Source organism: Pungitius pungitius, chromosome 1 (assembly GCF_949316345.1).
Source record: "Pungitius pungitius chromosome 1, fPunPun2.1, whole genome shotgun sequence".
NCBI lineage: Eukaryota > Metazoa > Chordata > Actinopteri > Perciformes > Gasterosteidae > Pungitius > Pungitius pungitius.
The window spans coordinates 10,695,628-10,713,607 of record NC_084900.1 but is presented as its reverse complement, the minus strand read 5'-3'; the positions used below and the strand labels follow the sequence as shown (position 1 = coordinate 10,713,607).

Sequence of the window (17,980 nt, the reverse complement as noted above, 5' to 3'; positions counted from 1 at the left end):
TATTTCCATGACTTTTCCAAAACTTTGGGGATTTTTTCCATGACTTTTCCATGCCTGGAAATGACCATTTTAAAATTCCATGACCCTTCGAACCCAAGCAATGCCATGGAAGCCAATACATCCGATTGAGCAGCATGAATTCATACGGGAAGATGATGTTGATTGGGACCAGTGAAAAATAAATAAAAGGAAAAAAAAGCAGCTCCATTAGCAGAACTACTGCAAACCATTTGTGGTATTTTTTAACTGAAAAAAATAATAAACTTGGGAATTCATTTAAAAAAAAAATTGGAACCTCACATCTAGAAGCCACCTTCCATGGCCATACTCCAGTGAACGAAATGTGACCTACCACCTGCTCAGATGGATGAGCTAATTCAAAAGCACACAAGTATTGACACACTTACTGTTTAGGGCATCACTGACTGCCTGTGGGCTTAATTTCCCACACATTTGGAAACAAAGTAAGATGACAATCTGTAGCAGAACTATCTTACCCACATTTCCACATGTTAACGGCCCCTGCCTCCCTAAAAGGAAGCGTGTGTCCTGGTTTTCTTTTAATTGTAAACTCTGTTACAAGCCAATTTTGATATCATGTAAATCATTGAGAGACAACTGCACTGCAACTTATGGGTATAATGCCGTCGGCCAAGGAGGAAAAACTATCCAGTGATCTATTTTCTTTGTCTCATTTGGGTGTTCACCAAAAAAAACATTCATATTCTCTTCTAGGTGAGTTTTAAACTCGATTTACGTAAATAATGCATGCTTGAGTGTTATGTTAATTTTGGCTTCCACAGGAGCTTTGAGAGGTGATTTAAATGTGGAATTATCATTAACGTGATGAACTTTCTTTTTATTATGTAGCACTTTCACGTACTCTCACTCAAGCACAACATTTTCATCTATCAATTAACATGAACAAACACACTTCAATTTACAGTGAGAGGGAAAGCGGGCTGAGATCTGAGAAGCCTTAATGTATGTCCTCGTATCTCACAAACACAGTACACAGTCCAGTCTGTGATCCAGCTGCTCAACATAAAGAGTCTCCTCAGTGTTACCACTTGAGCAGGTCTTTGACTCATTAGTGGCTGCATGATGTTCCTTGTAATCCCTCCATGTGTTTCTGGATTGCCTTTCTTGTTGATCCACTGTGAAGGTGAGGTCGGCAGGTAGACGACAGCACACATTACACTAAGACAGAGAATTGACAGTTTAACGCCGCTTGGAAGGGGGCTCCTGAGAGACGTCCCCTGACGAAATGACTGCTAGTGCAGAGACGCACAGGGAGCTTTTTGAAGATCATATGATTTAAATACCGTAGACAAACAGATTGTTTTGTATCAAGCCTGGCGCCTTGGAAACCATATTGTCAAAGCTCCTGCTCATACACTGTTCAGGGAGAAGATGTGAATAATACCCAGCAGCCCTTTCAGCATGTAGTAAGCAACTATTGAGAATCCTCTGCCAAATGATGAAGCGGAGTTTTGTGATATCTCGGCATAATTAATGTCCCTTTATATTACAACTTCAAGTGAAAAATCCATCTTCTCTTAAGCCAAATTGCTTCTCCTCTCAGCTCTCTGTTCTGTAGAGTAGCAAGGGAAATGCCAAGTGAAATTATGAAGAACACAAAGAGGCCTTTGATGTAGGTGCATGTGTATAAACACAGCTTGAAATGCTGCAAGCCTTGTTAAGCGTCATTGTCAGAATTCCTTCTTTATCTTTACGTAGGCATAAAAGGAAGATCCAATAAAACCCTTTTTCACACAGTGGGAATAGAGCGCTGCGAAGATCAAAAAAGAATGAAATAATCACAACTTTAGCACTCCGAGAAGCAATGAGCCACAAGGTCAATTATATGTAGACTCTGTGTAACGGATTGAGTCGATGTTTGCCAACTTCTCTCTGGAATTAATGAGCACTTGACACTTCATATTTCCCAGCTGGAGCTCTGGGGCATTACAATCAATACAAATAATTCATTAGCTGTCCAGCTGAGTGATGTCGTGAAGTCCCGGCTGTAAAAAAAACATTTAGCAAATATAAAATTATCGGTATCTCTGGAGAACAAGCCGCACAGCGGCTACAGAAGTGAACGGCGTGCTTGAGTTCCCACTGGCTGACTTCAACAGGGGTAGATGAGAGCAGAGTGAGGGGCTGCACAGGATGTACCGTAAAGGAAGGACTTAGTCATGCAACTTTTGTTTCCCTTCAGTAGAGCAAAGCATCCAGCAGATGAAGAAGTGTGCAACGCGCTTATAAATGCGGCCCAGCTGCAGCATCACTAAGGATGTTGCAAATGTGAGAAATAAACAAAACGCACTGTACAGGGTTACTCATTTGTAAATTGGGCACATGGCGCAGCTTGGATCACCGTTTGGGTGATCACATTGCCTCTCCTTTTTAATAAACAGACATGAGCTTAGGCTGACATGACATATTATGCGTTTCCACGTGAGTGGTATCAAATGTTTAAAGTGTTTTAACACTGTGATCACTTACTGTGTTTAAGTGCACACATTACATTTCACTGTTCCATAATATTCTGAATTTGATACCGGACATGTAAACAGCATATTCAGTTTGAGCGATGGTGGTGCATGGAGTAGCGTGAAGGTTGGTGGTTTAAATCCTGGCTGCTCCATGTGCCATGTTGAGGTGTCCTTGAGCAAGACACCTAACCCCCGATTGCTCCCCAGGCAAAGTGTAACGCATGGGTTATAATGCAATGTAAGTCACTTTGGATAAAAGCGTCAGCTAAATGACATCTAATGTAATGTAATATTATGAATTTGGCTATATGATGAAAATTCTCCGATTAATACATGTGGTATATTATTAGGGGGTATTCACAGGACACTCCCACATACTGTGTGCATGAAACAGTGATGGACATGGTTGAGGCCAATAACTGAATGTGTTAATGTGTTTTTAAAAACTGGACTGAACAGGTTAGAACAGCGAGAAACCCTTTTCTTCCCAGAAGGTGTTTGGATCTGGGGTCCTAGCAGGGGTGAAAATATCACCTGATGCAGATAGGACAGATAGGATGACAGCCTCCCAGGCTTTGCCAGAACACGCCACCTTTACATCTTTATGATCACCTGGCTGACCTCTTAAGAGGTCGATGGAAGATGTTAGGATTCTATAATGTGGCCTCAGAGGGTTTTTTATATACACACAGTGAAAACTTAATTCTACAGTTTTGCTGCTCAGCAAATTTGATTTGTGAGTCATCAGGGAGAAGGGTGGATGGCCTTATGACCCGCCATGGCCTTTCACACAGTGCACTTTGATTTCTAGTGTACAGGCGTACAGACTAAGATGATTAATATTGATCTTGATAACTAACACGTTTACTTTCTTAGAGGTGTGATAGACGACTTCCTTGGCTGTGTTATATGCCATTTATGGTTCGAAATACTTTTCCGTTGCTAGTCGAGAGAACCGCAAAGCAGCGATGATGCTATGATGTAACATCTTTCTTTCCATCCATTTAAGCCACCTACAAGGGGGGTTCATTCCATGGGTGTGGGAACCATGATACCCAATTCCATACCCAATTCCATCATGGAAGTTGTTTAAATCTCTTTATGGTAAGTTCTGGTCTCAACACAAGTCGTGTATTTCATCGTTCCCTGTCATTTGGGTGTTTCTGTACCCCCATGTGTATGAATACAGTGAGATTGTTTGCATCTGATATCATGATAGGTTTGAGGGGGGGGGGGGGGGGGGTCATGACATAATATGCCTGGTCCCATCTCTAAATGATGATCAGCTCCTTCTTGGCACTTTATCAGTGAACAAAACACCAACTATTTACTTTCATTAAATGCTCCATTAACAACCTCTGCCTCCCTCTCGATCTGTTGCGTAAGTTGCCTCGCCCTCACGCTGACTCTAATTGAGGAATATTGAATGATGCAAAGACACAAACACACGCTGTGGGCTGTGCAAATGTGTGTTTTTGAGCAAGGCGGGGACAACGGCAGTCAGCATGAAGATGCAGTGATTGTGTGATGCTAATTACAGGGGCACATTGGATCGGCGAAAAACAACGGCATAACAAGAAGATTGGCTTTGAGTATAAATGTTGATGATGCTTGCAAGTTAATTGCTGATGCTACATCATGAGCTGTATAATTATACCTAAATCACAGCTCTAGTCAGCTCTTTTTAACCACAACGTGTTAGTACACCACTACGCCATGTACATCATAGGAGTAGAGCAATCTAGTTTTCATCCAGATGAGTTGAAATTTGCACAACACAAGATTTGAGGATTGTATTCAGTGTGCATGAATGTTCCTCCCCACGTGGCTCTCAGGGTTTCCCAACTTACAGGACATCACACGATACTCATCAAAGTAGGCAATGAACTAGGAAAAGTCACAAAGGAATCAGCGTCGAGAGTAGATCAGTATAAAGGACATTAATACCACTGTCAGAGATCACATTACAGGCTTTCTTCATTTAGTGATCAGGAACAGCATTAATATTGGGTTTCTCTCTCCCATCAACCCAGGGCCACGTCTTAAAAGAAGCCCCTGACAGCCAGCTTTACATATCTAATGTATCCTTGCTGCTCTACAATCATCAGCAGCAGTGGTGTCTGTTGTAATAACATCACTGACCTCATTCTAAACTAAGTGGAAGAGTTTTCAACAATGACATTACTTCATTGACCTGAGCGCCATCAGTCGGTGTGTCAGGCCTTCAGGCGGCTCTGAATATGTGCCGGGCGCTCGCTGGTGACACTTTCAGAAAGATTGTTTAGTGACACAGACAAGCATCATTACACACTTTCATGCTTCCATTCTCCCTCTCTGAACTGTCACTCCGTATTGAGTGTCCTTTCACTTCAACTTGGCGGCGCGCTCTCCCTTCTACTGCACTTGGGTTTTTCTCACTTTGCTCTGCCACTATCTTTTAGTCTTCAGCTTCTCTGCATGTGACTATATCCTCACCTTGTCTTTCCTCCATCTCCACCTTTCTCTATCTCTTTTCTTCACTCCATTCTAGCCTGGTCTGGTTTTAAAGCTGGCAGAAGTTGAATGTGCAGACTGCACTTTGTACTTGGCGAATCTTCAAAGTTAGGCTTTTTTTGGAGTTGGTCTGCTGAAGATGAATCCGTGGCCGATGGTATTACCTAGATCTTATCGGTCTAATCCAAACCATTTCCTGTCTCAGCTGTGAGTCACAGAGTGTAATCATATACTGCAGTAAAATCCACTGCCTTCACAGTGTTCTAGCCGTTATTCTCTTAATCATTGTCCCGCTCCAATCAGTCTGCGCTGCTTTAAAAAGAGATTTCATGAGAGACTTTTAGGTGGATATTCCATTTGACTATGCAGATAAAAAGACATGTCCCTCCCTAAGTTAAGGGTTCAAACTCTATTTCTCAATCTTTATGAGAGTATGAGGAGGGGGATGTGTGAATGTGGAAAGGAAACAAATGCACCCATGACAATATCACAGGAGCACTATTACTGGTCTGGCCTCTGCAGGTCAGTGTTGCTGGCCCAAAGGATTTATGGCTGAAGAGGGACAAAAACAGTCCCATTGCACACGAAAAGACTGAATGTGCTAAATGTGCTTTCATTATTCTTTAGTACCATTTAGAAATCAAATAACAGCAAGTGAAATTACAGCAGGAAGTGATTTTTATTTTCAATCCAAGTCCATTTCCAACATATATGGTTTGTTTGATTACTCGATTTTGTCTTTTTTCGATCTATTACCATTTTTTCCTTCCACAAACCACACGTTGTACATTTACAGTACGGTTAGTAATTTATTTTTTTACTAGCAGTCAGTAAATCGAATTTTAGAGCTTGTGTGCTCAAACAAACTACATTTGTTATCAATATCTTCCTGGATCATGAACAACATTAGTGTGTTTTGCTTGCAAATCACTAGATAGACATACAATTCAAAAAAGAATGTCCCATTAATATTACTGTGTTTTAATTATAACAAACTACACACTAAACGATCACTTCAGTTAATAGTAACATAATAATTTCAACCATTCAATTAAAGGGCTTTTTAAGCCTGCACTAAATGGCACTATGCTTTCATTTATTTCAGTTTTAATTTTCCTTTTGTTGAAAAGGAATTCAGTGGAGTCTGCAGAGAAGTTGTAGCACAGAGCAACGAGCATGAACTCTACACATCCCACCGTGTAGACACTGACACGCAAATATACTCACGTTCATATACTGTATATATATATATAGACCCTCTAATTGGTCAGCGTGACTTCTGTCAAACAGAAAGCTAGCGAGCAAATCTTACCGTTTAGTGATTAAGTTCATGATGAACTGTGTCTGTAAATAGTGAAAAGCATTTGGTAAGTCAACAGTTTGTATTTTTACATCTGCAGTAGTTAATGCATCCTGTTAATGCTGTTCCCTTTGATTGAAATAATATTTGAGTGCCCCATGCTCTCAAGAGTTTTATTGCTGCAGTTTTGATGGAGAATTTTGTCATGCAATGAATTTGACCAGCTTGCTCTTGTCATTGAGTCAATTACATAAATTTGACAATATGCATTGTCTGCTAATAATGCAGTGTAGTGTATGTGCAGTTAGTGTATTTGTAGGTGTTGAGCATCATGTAACAGTTCACATGTTCAAGTGTTTTGTAAATACGAGGTTTACACATAACACATAACCTGTAGCTGTGGAGCCGTACTGAGGTTGTTAGACATCACAGAAAGCCTAGGTAGAATATGCACTGCCCGCCACTGATATATTACAGCTTGCAAACAGAGGCGATACAAAAGCTAAAAGTGAAAGTAGCTGATGAAAATATATCTTGTTACTTCTTAAATGGATTCCTTTCAGTGAGTTCAATACAGAGGTTTTTATGTTCCAGCACCAAAAGGCCAATCGAAAAAACTGAAGGTTTTTGTATCCAAGATGATTTCAGCTGTGGTGCTCTGCTTGGTTTTAAATGTGGCCACTTAATATTGCCGTCAAGCGTTTTTGACACAGAAATCCTTTAAACCTACAATTGTATAGTCTCCTTAAGGACAATTGAAGAAGAAAGGTATGCTTAGTATTTGCCCTCCAAAGGAAAACCATTTTCTATGCTGTTTCCATGGCAGTTGATATGAAAGAATGAATAGGATTTCAATTCTCACTGCTGGACAATGGATTTTATGACCACATCGCCGACTTGTCCTTCACTAGAAATAAATGCTCTGTCGCTCCAGCCATGGAGACTTTAAAGGCCATCCACACTAATGTTGCGTTACAAAGGAGGGCGGTAATAAGGGTTAGAGTTAGGAAGCAGGAAAAGAGGGATGTATTCTTTTTACATAATAGAGTAGACCCTGGCTTTGTGGTAATTACATTTCCTACGACACACAATTCAATGGAAGGACAAGAAAACCCTCAGGATGCAATAATACATTAGTATCGTCACAGGATGAATAGATTATGTTTTGTGTCCGCTCTCACAAAGGCTCACTTTGAACAAGCAAAAATATTAAAGCACCGGCGACAGGGGAAACGAGGTGACATAGTTTAGCACAGCGGCACTGATACTGCAAGTGACAAGTAGGCGAAGCGAATAGGTGTCGCCTGTACAACTGCATGTGGAATGAGACGCTGTAGATGGCGCAATTATACAGTACACATTTTAAGTATTATTAAGAATATATAAAAACATCCAGCATCTGTGTCAGAGTTAGGTTGCATTTGTTTTCTTGAGATACAAGACCTTAAACTGTTGACACACTGATGTAATAAAGTTATAGTCAGTTATCAAGGAAAATGTATCTATGTAGTAAGACATTAACACAGCCATTACGTTCAAAATAGAGCACCCCCAACATAAGGCAAAGGAGGTGGAAGCTGCTAATGGATATCAGCATTGTGTTCGAGATATCTTTACAGAGAAGAGCTAGATGGAAGGAATTGATGAATAGACCGACTGAAGGACGGGCTAGTAACCTGATGGATGGGAGGAGATGACAATCTGCCAGGGGCTACAAAAGCCATTTTTTATTTGATATCATGCTTTACGGTCAACACTATCTATGTGAATACGTCACTTCTAGATCATCTCCCAAAAGAATGAAATAACTGCTCTAGTCAACTTGACAGGAGGTCAGATTTAAGCACGTAAAGATGGGTAGATACATAGATATAGGAAAATAGTTCTAAAATAGGCGATTGATTGAAGGTGCGCCTTATAGTTGCAAAAATACGGTATATATGCATGCCTTTATCCAAAATAAAATACTGCAAATGTTGTGCGTTTTACAGAGGTACATTTCACATAACAACTAATACCAATGCGAATGTTCAAGTAAATGTCAACGTGCACTCAAGTACATGCTAATCCGCTCCGTCTCGGATCCCTCTTGGATGTGTGTAGTGTCAGAGAAGCTGGTACAATTCAGGAGCACACAAATAAATCAGCTTGATTTAGCTAGTTTTAGACCTATTGATTTGAAACGCACTGTCAAATTGCGATGTATCGTACCGATAGAAGTTTGTTTTTCAAAGGAACAGCACACTTCTCCACTATGCTTCCTTTGAACAGTGGACTAAACAATGCTTGCACATGATTGTAATGGTGGTGTAAACATTCAAAGAGAAGTCACTATCATACTTACTGCATATAATAAGAACAGCAACATTGTTTACTAACAACAAACTCAGGAAACAAAATAATATCATATTAAATATATAATATATATCTTAAGCAGGCCTTTCACATTGGTGTAATTAAATAGTAATAAGATAGATATATGTTGATTGGTTTCCCCTTGGACGACCTATACTGACTATTGCGTGATCTAAAAGCTTCATCACATGGAGTGTGCACGTGACAAGACAAGCTAGAAGGACTAGTAAAGCACGGCTTTATTAAACAGAAAGATGAAGAGGGAAATGATTTGGACTGCTGCTCAAACAGGTAATCTTAATCATTTTCGCGCTAGCAAGGGCTGAGCTTGTTAAAAAGTGTGCACCTGTTTGTCTTCCTCTCTGCCTCGTTCTCCCTTGCCAAACCTCTCCTCCATATTGTGTTTCAATTTGTTCTGTCCTTAGTTCAAAATTGGAACATATTCAATGTCATCTCTTTAGAGTTCTTCACAAGCGGCCTCATTAGGAACCGTCTTCAATAGGAAGAGACAGTCAGTGTTGGAATATTGCACGGCAATTTATTTCTCCCCCTTACGTTACCTCAGCCTGAAAAAACAACTCTTCATTACTGTTGTCTTTATTCTTGTGTCACCATCAGTAAATGCTAAAAGGACATTAATATCGCTGCAATAATTCATTTGCCAATTAATTTGATAGGGATGGTCGGGAAAGGTGAAGAGAGAGAGAGAGAGAGGAAGGACACAAAGCAGGAGAGAGCCAGTGGTCGCACTACAAGGAGAGCCAGCGGGCGCCAGTAAAGCCTGAATGTCACACACTACAACACCAGACAGTGGCTGGAATATGCAGTGCTTTGTTTGTTTGCTTGATAATCTATTGTTCCAATTTCAAGAATTTTGCATATGACATTTAAATTATAAGAGAGATCAATCAATAAAAATATAACAGAATATGAACAATTCCTCCCAAACGCTTGAAACTACGGATATCTTAATTTGTATTATGAGGTGTGCAGCGTACATTTTTTGCTGTTGCTATGATAACGTTGCGATAATGACTGAAGGTCAATACACACCGGGGAAGTTTCTTTTCTCCTTTCACAATTCATTTATATATCCGAATGACTTTTTCAAAAGTGTTGTTTTTCTTATGAGCAGCTTTCCAGCGCAGTGCGTGGACGACATGCGCTCTTTTGTTGAAACACTGTTGCATGGTACAGCAGTGCCATCAATATATGTTAAGAGGATCCAGCGAGGGACACAAATTCTTAATGGCTTGTTGTAGTCAGAGGACATTTACTAATTAGCATGAAGTGTCCTTGGATTAAAGTGACACGAATTAATGATCAATATATCATTGTTAAATCCATTGTGATACCTTGGCATGATGAGCATTACCAAACAAAGATGACTGGGTTATTATTATATTACATTTAGATGACACTTTTATCCAAAGTGACTTACATTGCACATTTTGCCTGGGGAGCAATTAGGGATTAGGTGTCTCAGGGACACTTCGACATGGCCCATGGAGCAGCCGGGATTCAAACCACCAACCTTGAGGCTCCCAGCGCATCACACCACTCCATGCGCCACCATCACCCTGTTATGGTCAACCGGAGGTGATGAAGATGTATCAGGTGAACCCCTATGCTTCCTACCACAAAGAGCCTCAAAATGAACTAAGGTTAGAGTTGACACAAGTTTCACACCACACATGTTAAATAATGAACTCACCAGGTACATGTAGCCAAATATCAGAAAAATTACTTCTCAAAGTGCAAATGTAGCCCTTCGCAATATGAAAAAAGCAACAGGCTGCTTGACACAAGCGACAATGGGATCAGGAAAATCCCTTTCTAGCTATGTCAATTATTCACTGATAATTAACTACTCTTTTGTTGGAACAAAGTTGTGCCGAGGGAGAGGGGTTGTTAACTGATAACAATTCATACTGGGTAGGGTTCCCTTCTAAGATCACCAAAATGAAATACATTATTAAGAAATGAAAAGTGCAGCAGAAATCTTTTCTTTAATTCATCTGATGATGTATGCATCACTCTAGAACAGCCATAATATCATTTTGAATATGACCAGATATGGAACTAAATAGAATAAATTGATTTGAAAGGTGCTGGGATCGATATGACATGCTCAATACCAATTTGCAACGTAAATTGTGAGCTTCAGCAGGGCTGTTATACACAGCCTTTTCGTTTGGTCTTCGATTGTTAAATAGAAGATGCTCCCCTCTACCGTCCAAAGACATTCATCCTGACCGAAGTGAGAACATACTGACCCGAACAAGCAGTCCTAGTTTAATAATGATGCAATATGCTTAAGTAGTCATGCATGTAGCTCCCTCCACCCCATTTTCAACTATACCGAACAACGCAATTATTTAGCAAAAACTAAGGCTGCACTTGCATGTGCTGGTCGTCAGTGTTATTCCTTCCACATCCAAATAAAGAATTCCAAGTTCCAACAGTAATATAATATTTAATACAATTGTCTGTCATCCTTTATGATCATGTTTTACTGACTAGGTTAAGCGATTACAGAAGATGCATGGATGAATGTTTTATAATTTCCTCCAATAGCAAATCTCAGCCAATAGTCAGACATACCTGATCGGGCATTTTTATGAACTGTGTGCCACTGTGCAATCTACAAGGCTTCTTCAGGGTAAAACTTATATTCTGTGGGTTGTCATCAGCATGTAAAAGCTGTATCCTCTGGGTAGCGTACGTTCAACATGTTGGACTGGTATTCCCCTACGCAGAATGAAATCCACTCAGTGCTATCCTCCGGAACTGTGTGTATGCGTGTGTGTGTTGTTCTCTCACCAGACTATATCTGACAAAGAAGGACTCCTTCAAGATTTTTTTGTGTGTCCAAAAACAAAGCAAGGGAGGCAGAGAGCACAAAACCCATTCTCCCCATTTTCTTTAGGCAATTACACAGATAACGCTTGGAAAATTGGGTTATTTTCTGCCTTGAAATGCAGACATAATTGGTGTTAAAACAGAGCAAAGAGCTTAGAAGAAATGGCAAATTGTTCCTTCTGTGTTGGATTTACAAAGCTGTGTGTATGAATGCTGAAACCATGGAACATAATACATAGAAATCTGTGCTCTACTATCATGTTAATGAAAACATTTGTCCATGCATTACTCAAAAGGCTTTCTTTACGTACCCACGTTTTGGTCTGCTACTTATGGCACTACAATGTCTGTCTACAGAGGAATGGTCACAGCACTACAGAGCAAACTTTTAATGCCAATTCAGACGAGGGAATTGAGGTTAGAAAATGAAGATTATAAACTATAACCCCGGCAGGCGAGAGTTGTTCAGATAAAGAAAAGGAGCCATGGAAATGAGAACTTTCTAGACTCTGGTTCACAAAGCAATAACACAAACAGAAAGTTACTCCACAGCCACACTGTGTTAATTGGACACTGGAAAGGCAAAAAGGCCTCATGTTTCATTCGAGAGACAAATCATACAATAGTGTGTTTCTGCTATTGAATGTGCACACAGAGCCATTGTAGCTGCATGGGATCTTTCCCGGCAGATGTTTGGCCGTGGTGTTTTATAAGGAAAAAGGTAGAATTGTCTATTTATCACTGAAGCTGAGGGAATGCTAATAAACTGCTTGTCCCAATAATGGAAAAACAGATCATGTTTACATCATATAAACTGAACTAACAATTGGGGGGGGTATTTCTTCTGCGTGGGGGTGTTATTATAAAGTACTAATGCTTGATCAGAAAGGACATAGTTTAACATGTTTGCAGGAGGATATTATGTAGGTAAATGGAAGTGGGTAAGATGCAGGGATGGTTTAGTTTCTTTTAAATGAGATTGTATGAGGTACTTAAGGAGTAGCAGTGCATGATGAAAGCACAAGGGCAGCAGCAAAATGCACTATATACACCTAAATAGCTTACGCTATCGTTGCAATGGTTTCATCACTCTACCAAGACGCTACGCACCCCTTCTGACGGGGAACAGAAGAAATTATCTCGCCAACGCCACATGACTGGTGTTTCAGAGGTTTAGTTTGGATTCACTTAAAATCACACAAAACTACAAAATTCACAAAGAGATCAAGGTATGAGTAGACTCCATTCTGTGAGGTACAATTACGTTGGTTTAGTCATTGAAGCTTAAAAGAGGTCATTCAAGTGAAAAAACGAGGCATCGATTGCTAGACTAGAGTGCAGCAAAAAGTGCATGAGTGCACCACAGTATGATTGTATTTACTCGTCGCACAATCTGTACAAACATATTGCACAGTAGCTTGATATATTCAAAAAGCTTGAAAGGTAAGCATTGATTAAATATAGTAATTATGCACTCCTCTATTGACATTTAGACTTGTGAAGTATATGTGACAAAAATATGATCTGTAATGTGCATGATGGATTCATTTGCATTTCCCTATACTATTTGGTGAAACCAGGGTGCTGATTACACGTCTCGCTGCAGGAACCACTGTGTCACATTTGACTTTCTTTTTTCCCTGTGTCTTTGCGCTATGAAAGCTTGTTCTTTGTTATGTACCCTTCGTTCACAGTGTGAGGACACAGGCGTTGTGCCCCTGCTGCCTCCCCTCACAATTATTATGGTTTTTATTTGAACAATGCAAACAGTAAAAGACTAAAATGAAAACGAAAAGTATCAACAAATTATGTCTTTACCAAAATAAAAAGCTTTGGGCCACTCTTGATCTCTTGCCTCCTCACATCCTCCTGTGGCCCCAGGGGTGTACCATGACATCTAATGTGTTACACAACAACCCACCGTAGCCTCAGGAGTTTACTCTGGAACATCACCAAAATAGTAAATCACAGGAAAGTAAATCACCAGAGCTGATATTAACATTTCCGCGGGTGGACACTTCCACGTTTTCCAAGATAGACATCCCAGGGCCTTTGTTAAAAGTATTTCTTTCACTTTCTTTTTGACTCTGTGTTGGTATTCCTTTGCTGTCACTCTTCGGCTCCACAGGTAGCCACCATCAAGCATCTAAAATACCCATCAGTTCGTCCCAGCCCCCCGAGCAGACCAGGTATACCTATTCAAGGCTAGATGGCTCATGAGTGAGCGAGTCAAAGAAGAGAAAGGTGTCTCCGTCAAAAGAAGTCATCGTACTGCAACTAAAAGTCAAGCGTTCCCGATGTGACGGTCAAAGCAAAAAGAGCACAGCGGGATAAAAGGATAAGCAGTTATTGTTTCTGGTGCGGTTCTTTTTTTGTACCTTGGCCTGCGATGTTGGATTTAGGTCATATCGGCACACCAATTTGTTACAAAAATTGCCCTTTTATCGCTTTGTTCCTGTAAAGCCATCAATCTGCTGTAGGAAGGCATCTTTGAAGGTCATGAGAACATGCTGGCACAGATGTTGCCAGGCTTTTGTTGCGTCTTATTTCACTCCCTGTCCACTCTGGAAAGCATATATACTTTTGGCGTCTCTGTTTATTCTCGGGACTTGCGCTGGAATGTCCCATACTTTAGGAATAAAAAAACAAAACAAGCATTGCATGTGCAAATCTAAAGCAAGTGTTGCATGGTTCCAATACAAATGAAAGAATTCCTGAAATAGGAATCAGGATGTAAAGTGGACCTATTATTACAAAAGTGATCCTGAAAGTGGGCCGGAGATGATTTTGAGCTGGCAGGCCAAGGGTGATACTGGAATGATTATTTTCTGTCAGTGCTCATGTTCTCTGAGGAGAATGAATCACTGAGAGCTAGACAGCCTTCTCTTACCTTTGAGGTCCAGGTTGCGGGCTCCATTGGAGTGCTGCGTAACGGTGCGTGAGTCGATCTTGAGAGTATGAACATTGTTGGCGTCCCGGGACACCACCACGTTGTGCCATTGGTTGTCATTGAGTGGCTTGTCGGAGTTTCCCTTCATTAGGGACGGCCCGTTGCCAAGATCAAAGACATAGTGGACATATCTGTGAGGACAGACATCAGCATGTGTCATTAGGGATGAGGATCATTTCAATTTTTGTTTATTTCAATCGTGGTTACTGGACATCTCAAATAGCCAATTGGATTGCCATGGGACAAATGTGGCTAACCCTTTGACTAAGCTTTGCAATAATAGAACCTTTAATCTTTTTGCAAGCAATATGGTTTAAGTTACGTAAATACCTGTCTACAAATATTCTGCTTCAATCCATATTTTTTGCCGTTTAGTTGTGCTTGCCCAATCGATGAATGCACCTTTATTACCAACGTCTGTGTGGTGGCAATCTAACGCTACAATGCATTTCATTCAAATAACCAGAATAAATCACACTTTTTAGGTTAGCAGTGTTTTAAAATATTATGACAGACATTCAAAGCTCAATTTAAAAAAGGTTAAAAAAAAGCCCTGTCCATAACTTTATCTGCGATCCATTGGAGCAGTTGCTCGTCATTGTTTATTGGGGCTCAGCAGGTGGACATATGCACTTCAACAGCAACATCTCTATATGCATAGTAGGGTTGAGATCATTTTTAATCTATCTATCTTGGTCCTGACGGCACAAAAAACATATCATCCTTCCAATCATTAATTACCTGCATCTACTGCTACCATTACCATCATTGTCAATACAAATCAAACAACATTACTCACTTCAAGGACAATCTGAATGGGCCTACCGTTTAGTCTCTAATGTCCCCATTCGATTCTTTATTCAAGAATATATTGTTGAAATAAAAATAGTGCCAGTGTTTGTGGCTGTACATGAGGCCTGGGGTACAACATTTGTTTACTCACTGACATGTAAATATAGAAACCTGTTTTTGTCTAAAAGGCCCTGTTTGCCTGGAGCCAGATGAGGTGGCACAGTTCCCTCCATCACATAAATATGCTTGCCTTCTGGGTAAAGGCTATTCAAGTAATGTGTTGTGGTGCTAGTCCAGCTCTTTTACAGCACCTCTTGTCTCTGTGTGGCAAAATCAGCTCAAGCTTCGTGTTGTATTAGTGTTTACTATAGAGATAATCATGCAAAGGTCTCTTTCAGATAACAGATTTTAAGGGGGATAGAATTTACAATCCCAATCTTACAATGCTAGCTTTTTAAATTCAAGATGTGCCAGATACTTTGCCCATCAATTAATATATAATCTTGATTCACTACATTAACAGTTATGAGTCTGATTACAACCATTCCATTAAAGTCACTTTTGTTCCACCAACCCAAATTCATTGCAGCTTTAAATCAAGAAACAAACGTCTGTTTTTATTTAATTATGCTGTGCCAAAACCACTTTAAATGAGATTTATTTTAGAAGACTTTTCCTTGATATGTGTGATGATCTATTTCACCTAATAAGCCACGTTAGAATCAGCAACAAATGACTGGATGACTGCAAAGTGATGCAGTAGAGGACAAATATATTGGACTTGTGAGGACAAGCTATGGCTTTCCTTTGACAATGGCAGATTAGAGAATAACTAACAGCTAAGAAAGAAATAAGCCATATTGGTTTTTTTTTATAGTTTAAAATGCTATGGTTCATAAGAGTTACTTCCCTCTTACATCATAGTATACACAGTCCTGTACCTTTGAGGTTATACTGAACTTATTTATCCTATTCTCTTTTATGAACAGAGTGGACTCTCTCACTGTTAAGCTCTATCAGGGGAAGTCCATTTATTGTTCTGGGCCAAAATAAAATAAAACATGCAATGCTATTCATATATTTAAGTCACATTGTACTCACCCTTTCACCAGTTCCACGACAATAAAGTCACTACCGTCTCCAGAGTTGAAAAGCATCAGTCCGTCAGGCGTGGTGGTTTTAAACTGAAAGAAGAGGTGCATGGACGCGTAAGCTTGTAAAGTGGCCAAGGCTAAGTAGCTGCCTTTTGTTCGAAACGTCACTGGATCTGCAATGATATGGCGCATGCCAAAGCGAGCGTTGAGCTCGCAGTAGGAGATGTCGCCGTTCTTGCACTGGTCTAGATAGGGCAGCCCATTGAAAGTCAGGCCCTGGAGATGCCCGATGAAGTTCGAGGGCACCACAGATATGAAGCGTCGCTCAGTCATGATGCCCGTCTCGATGTTGTGGAACTCCAGACGTGTGTGAGCACCAGTCATCTGGCCTGATATGGAGGAAAAGAAAAAGATATAGCATCAACAAATATGGGAACCAATCATTGAAATGTTCTGCTGAAGGTAGCAGAAGGTCACCAGGGGGAAATAGTAAGGATTTGCTTATTAGATTTTAAATATAGATATTAAAACAGTATGTGTACAGTATATTTTTTAATGTATAGGTTCATAAAAGCAGAGTCAATTTGTCTCATCTTCTGCGAAGGAAATTATGTTTGCATGATGTTGCAGAAAATCTCTACAAAGTACCGTTTCCGTGGTGATTACAGTGAGACGTGGAGTAACGAGCTCGGCGAGCTACCGAGTAAAATGCCGTCCGCACTAAGGCCTTTTTCTTTCTGAGTGTTAACCAGTTTGTGAAATGCTCAGAAATTCCCAGGGTCATTCCTGGCTTCTGGCCTCAGCGCGCCCACAACCATTCCTACACTCTTTCTCACCACGCTTTGCCCTGCGATCATTGTGCCTCGGGCAACAATACTGCAAGTAACCACGACTCTGTCTCGTCTCTTGACCTTTCTTCCTTCTCTTGTTATTTTTCTTAGAAGTTGTCAGACCTCGTACCTCAGTGCTTTTGTACTTTCATTGGTATTTGCTTGAAAAGGATCAACTTCTCATTTCTTTTTGGTGCCTAGTACATATTACAAATACATAATCCTCTCATCTGTGCGGGCTTGCTTTGAATGGAATTATACATTTTTAGAAATGAGATATACTGATCACTTCCCCTAAAAAGGGGATAAATAATAATAAATATTTAAAAAAAACAGTATGCCACCTCAATGTTGGACTCATTATCATTATAATTAGATACCCACTTTCAAATGAGTCGTTTTAATGACAAATGGACAAACACACTTGGGTGGATGTGCTGCTGTGGAGTGATGCATGTGGATCTGTGATTGGACTTTGACACTCACCGTGGTCACACTAGATGAATCTCTGTGTAGCAAAAAAAAAAAGCATACCTTCCACTGTGACGTTATCCACAGACAGCTGCAGGCTCTTGCCCCTTCGCACCACCTTCACCGTGTGCCACTCATTGTCGTTCAGCTTCTGCCCAGCGAACAGCGTCTCGGGGCCTTTGCCTGTAGTGGGGTGGGTGGGGGACCAAATCAAAAAACAGCACAGTGGAAGAGCTGCGCCTGCCTATTCATGCACCACCACCCCCACAACAACACACAGTTTACACACATTAGGTGACAGTGCTGGTGGAGAAAACCTGGGTGTTTGCGAA

The 17,980-nt window shown here is 40.4% G+C and overlaps 1 protein-coding gene and 1 long non-coding RNA gene across 14 annotated transcripts in view; one reads left to right on the top strand and one right to left on the bottom strand.

Annotated features, from left to right (window-relative positions):
• nrxn2b (neurexin 2b) overlaps positions 1 to 17,980 on the bottom strand; it is a 493,664-nt gene that overhangs the window by 225,296 nt on the left and 250,388 nt on the right. For all 13 annotated transcript variants that reach the window (XM_037480221.2, XM_037480234.2, XM_037480230.2 and 10 more), the window contains 3 exons: positions 17,712 to 17,831; positions 16,355 to 16,736; positions 14,402 to 14,592 (listed from right to left, as the gene is read on the bottom strand). In XM_037480221.2, coding sequence (XP_037336118.2) covers positions 14,402 to 14,592; positions 16,355 to 16,736; positions 17,712 to 17,831 — 693 coding nt within the window. The remainder of the gene's footprint in view (positions 1 to 14,401; positions 14,593 to 16,354; positions 16,737 to 17,711; positions 17,832 to 17,980) is intronic.
• The window catches only part of LOC134127280 (uncharacterized), a 181,230-nt gene that overhangs the window by 41,561 nt on the left and 121,689 nt on the right, over positions 1 to 17,980 (top strand). The window lies entirely within an intron of this gene.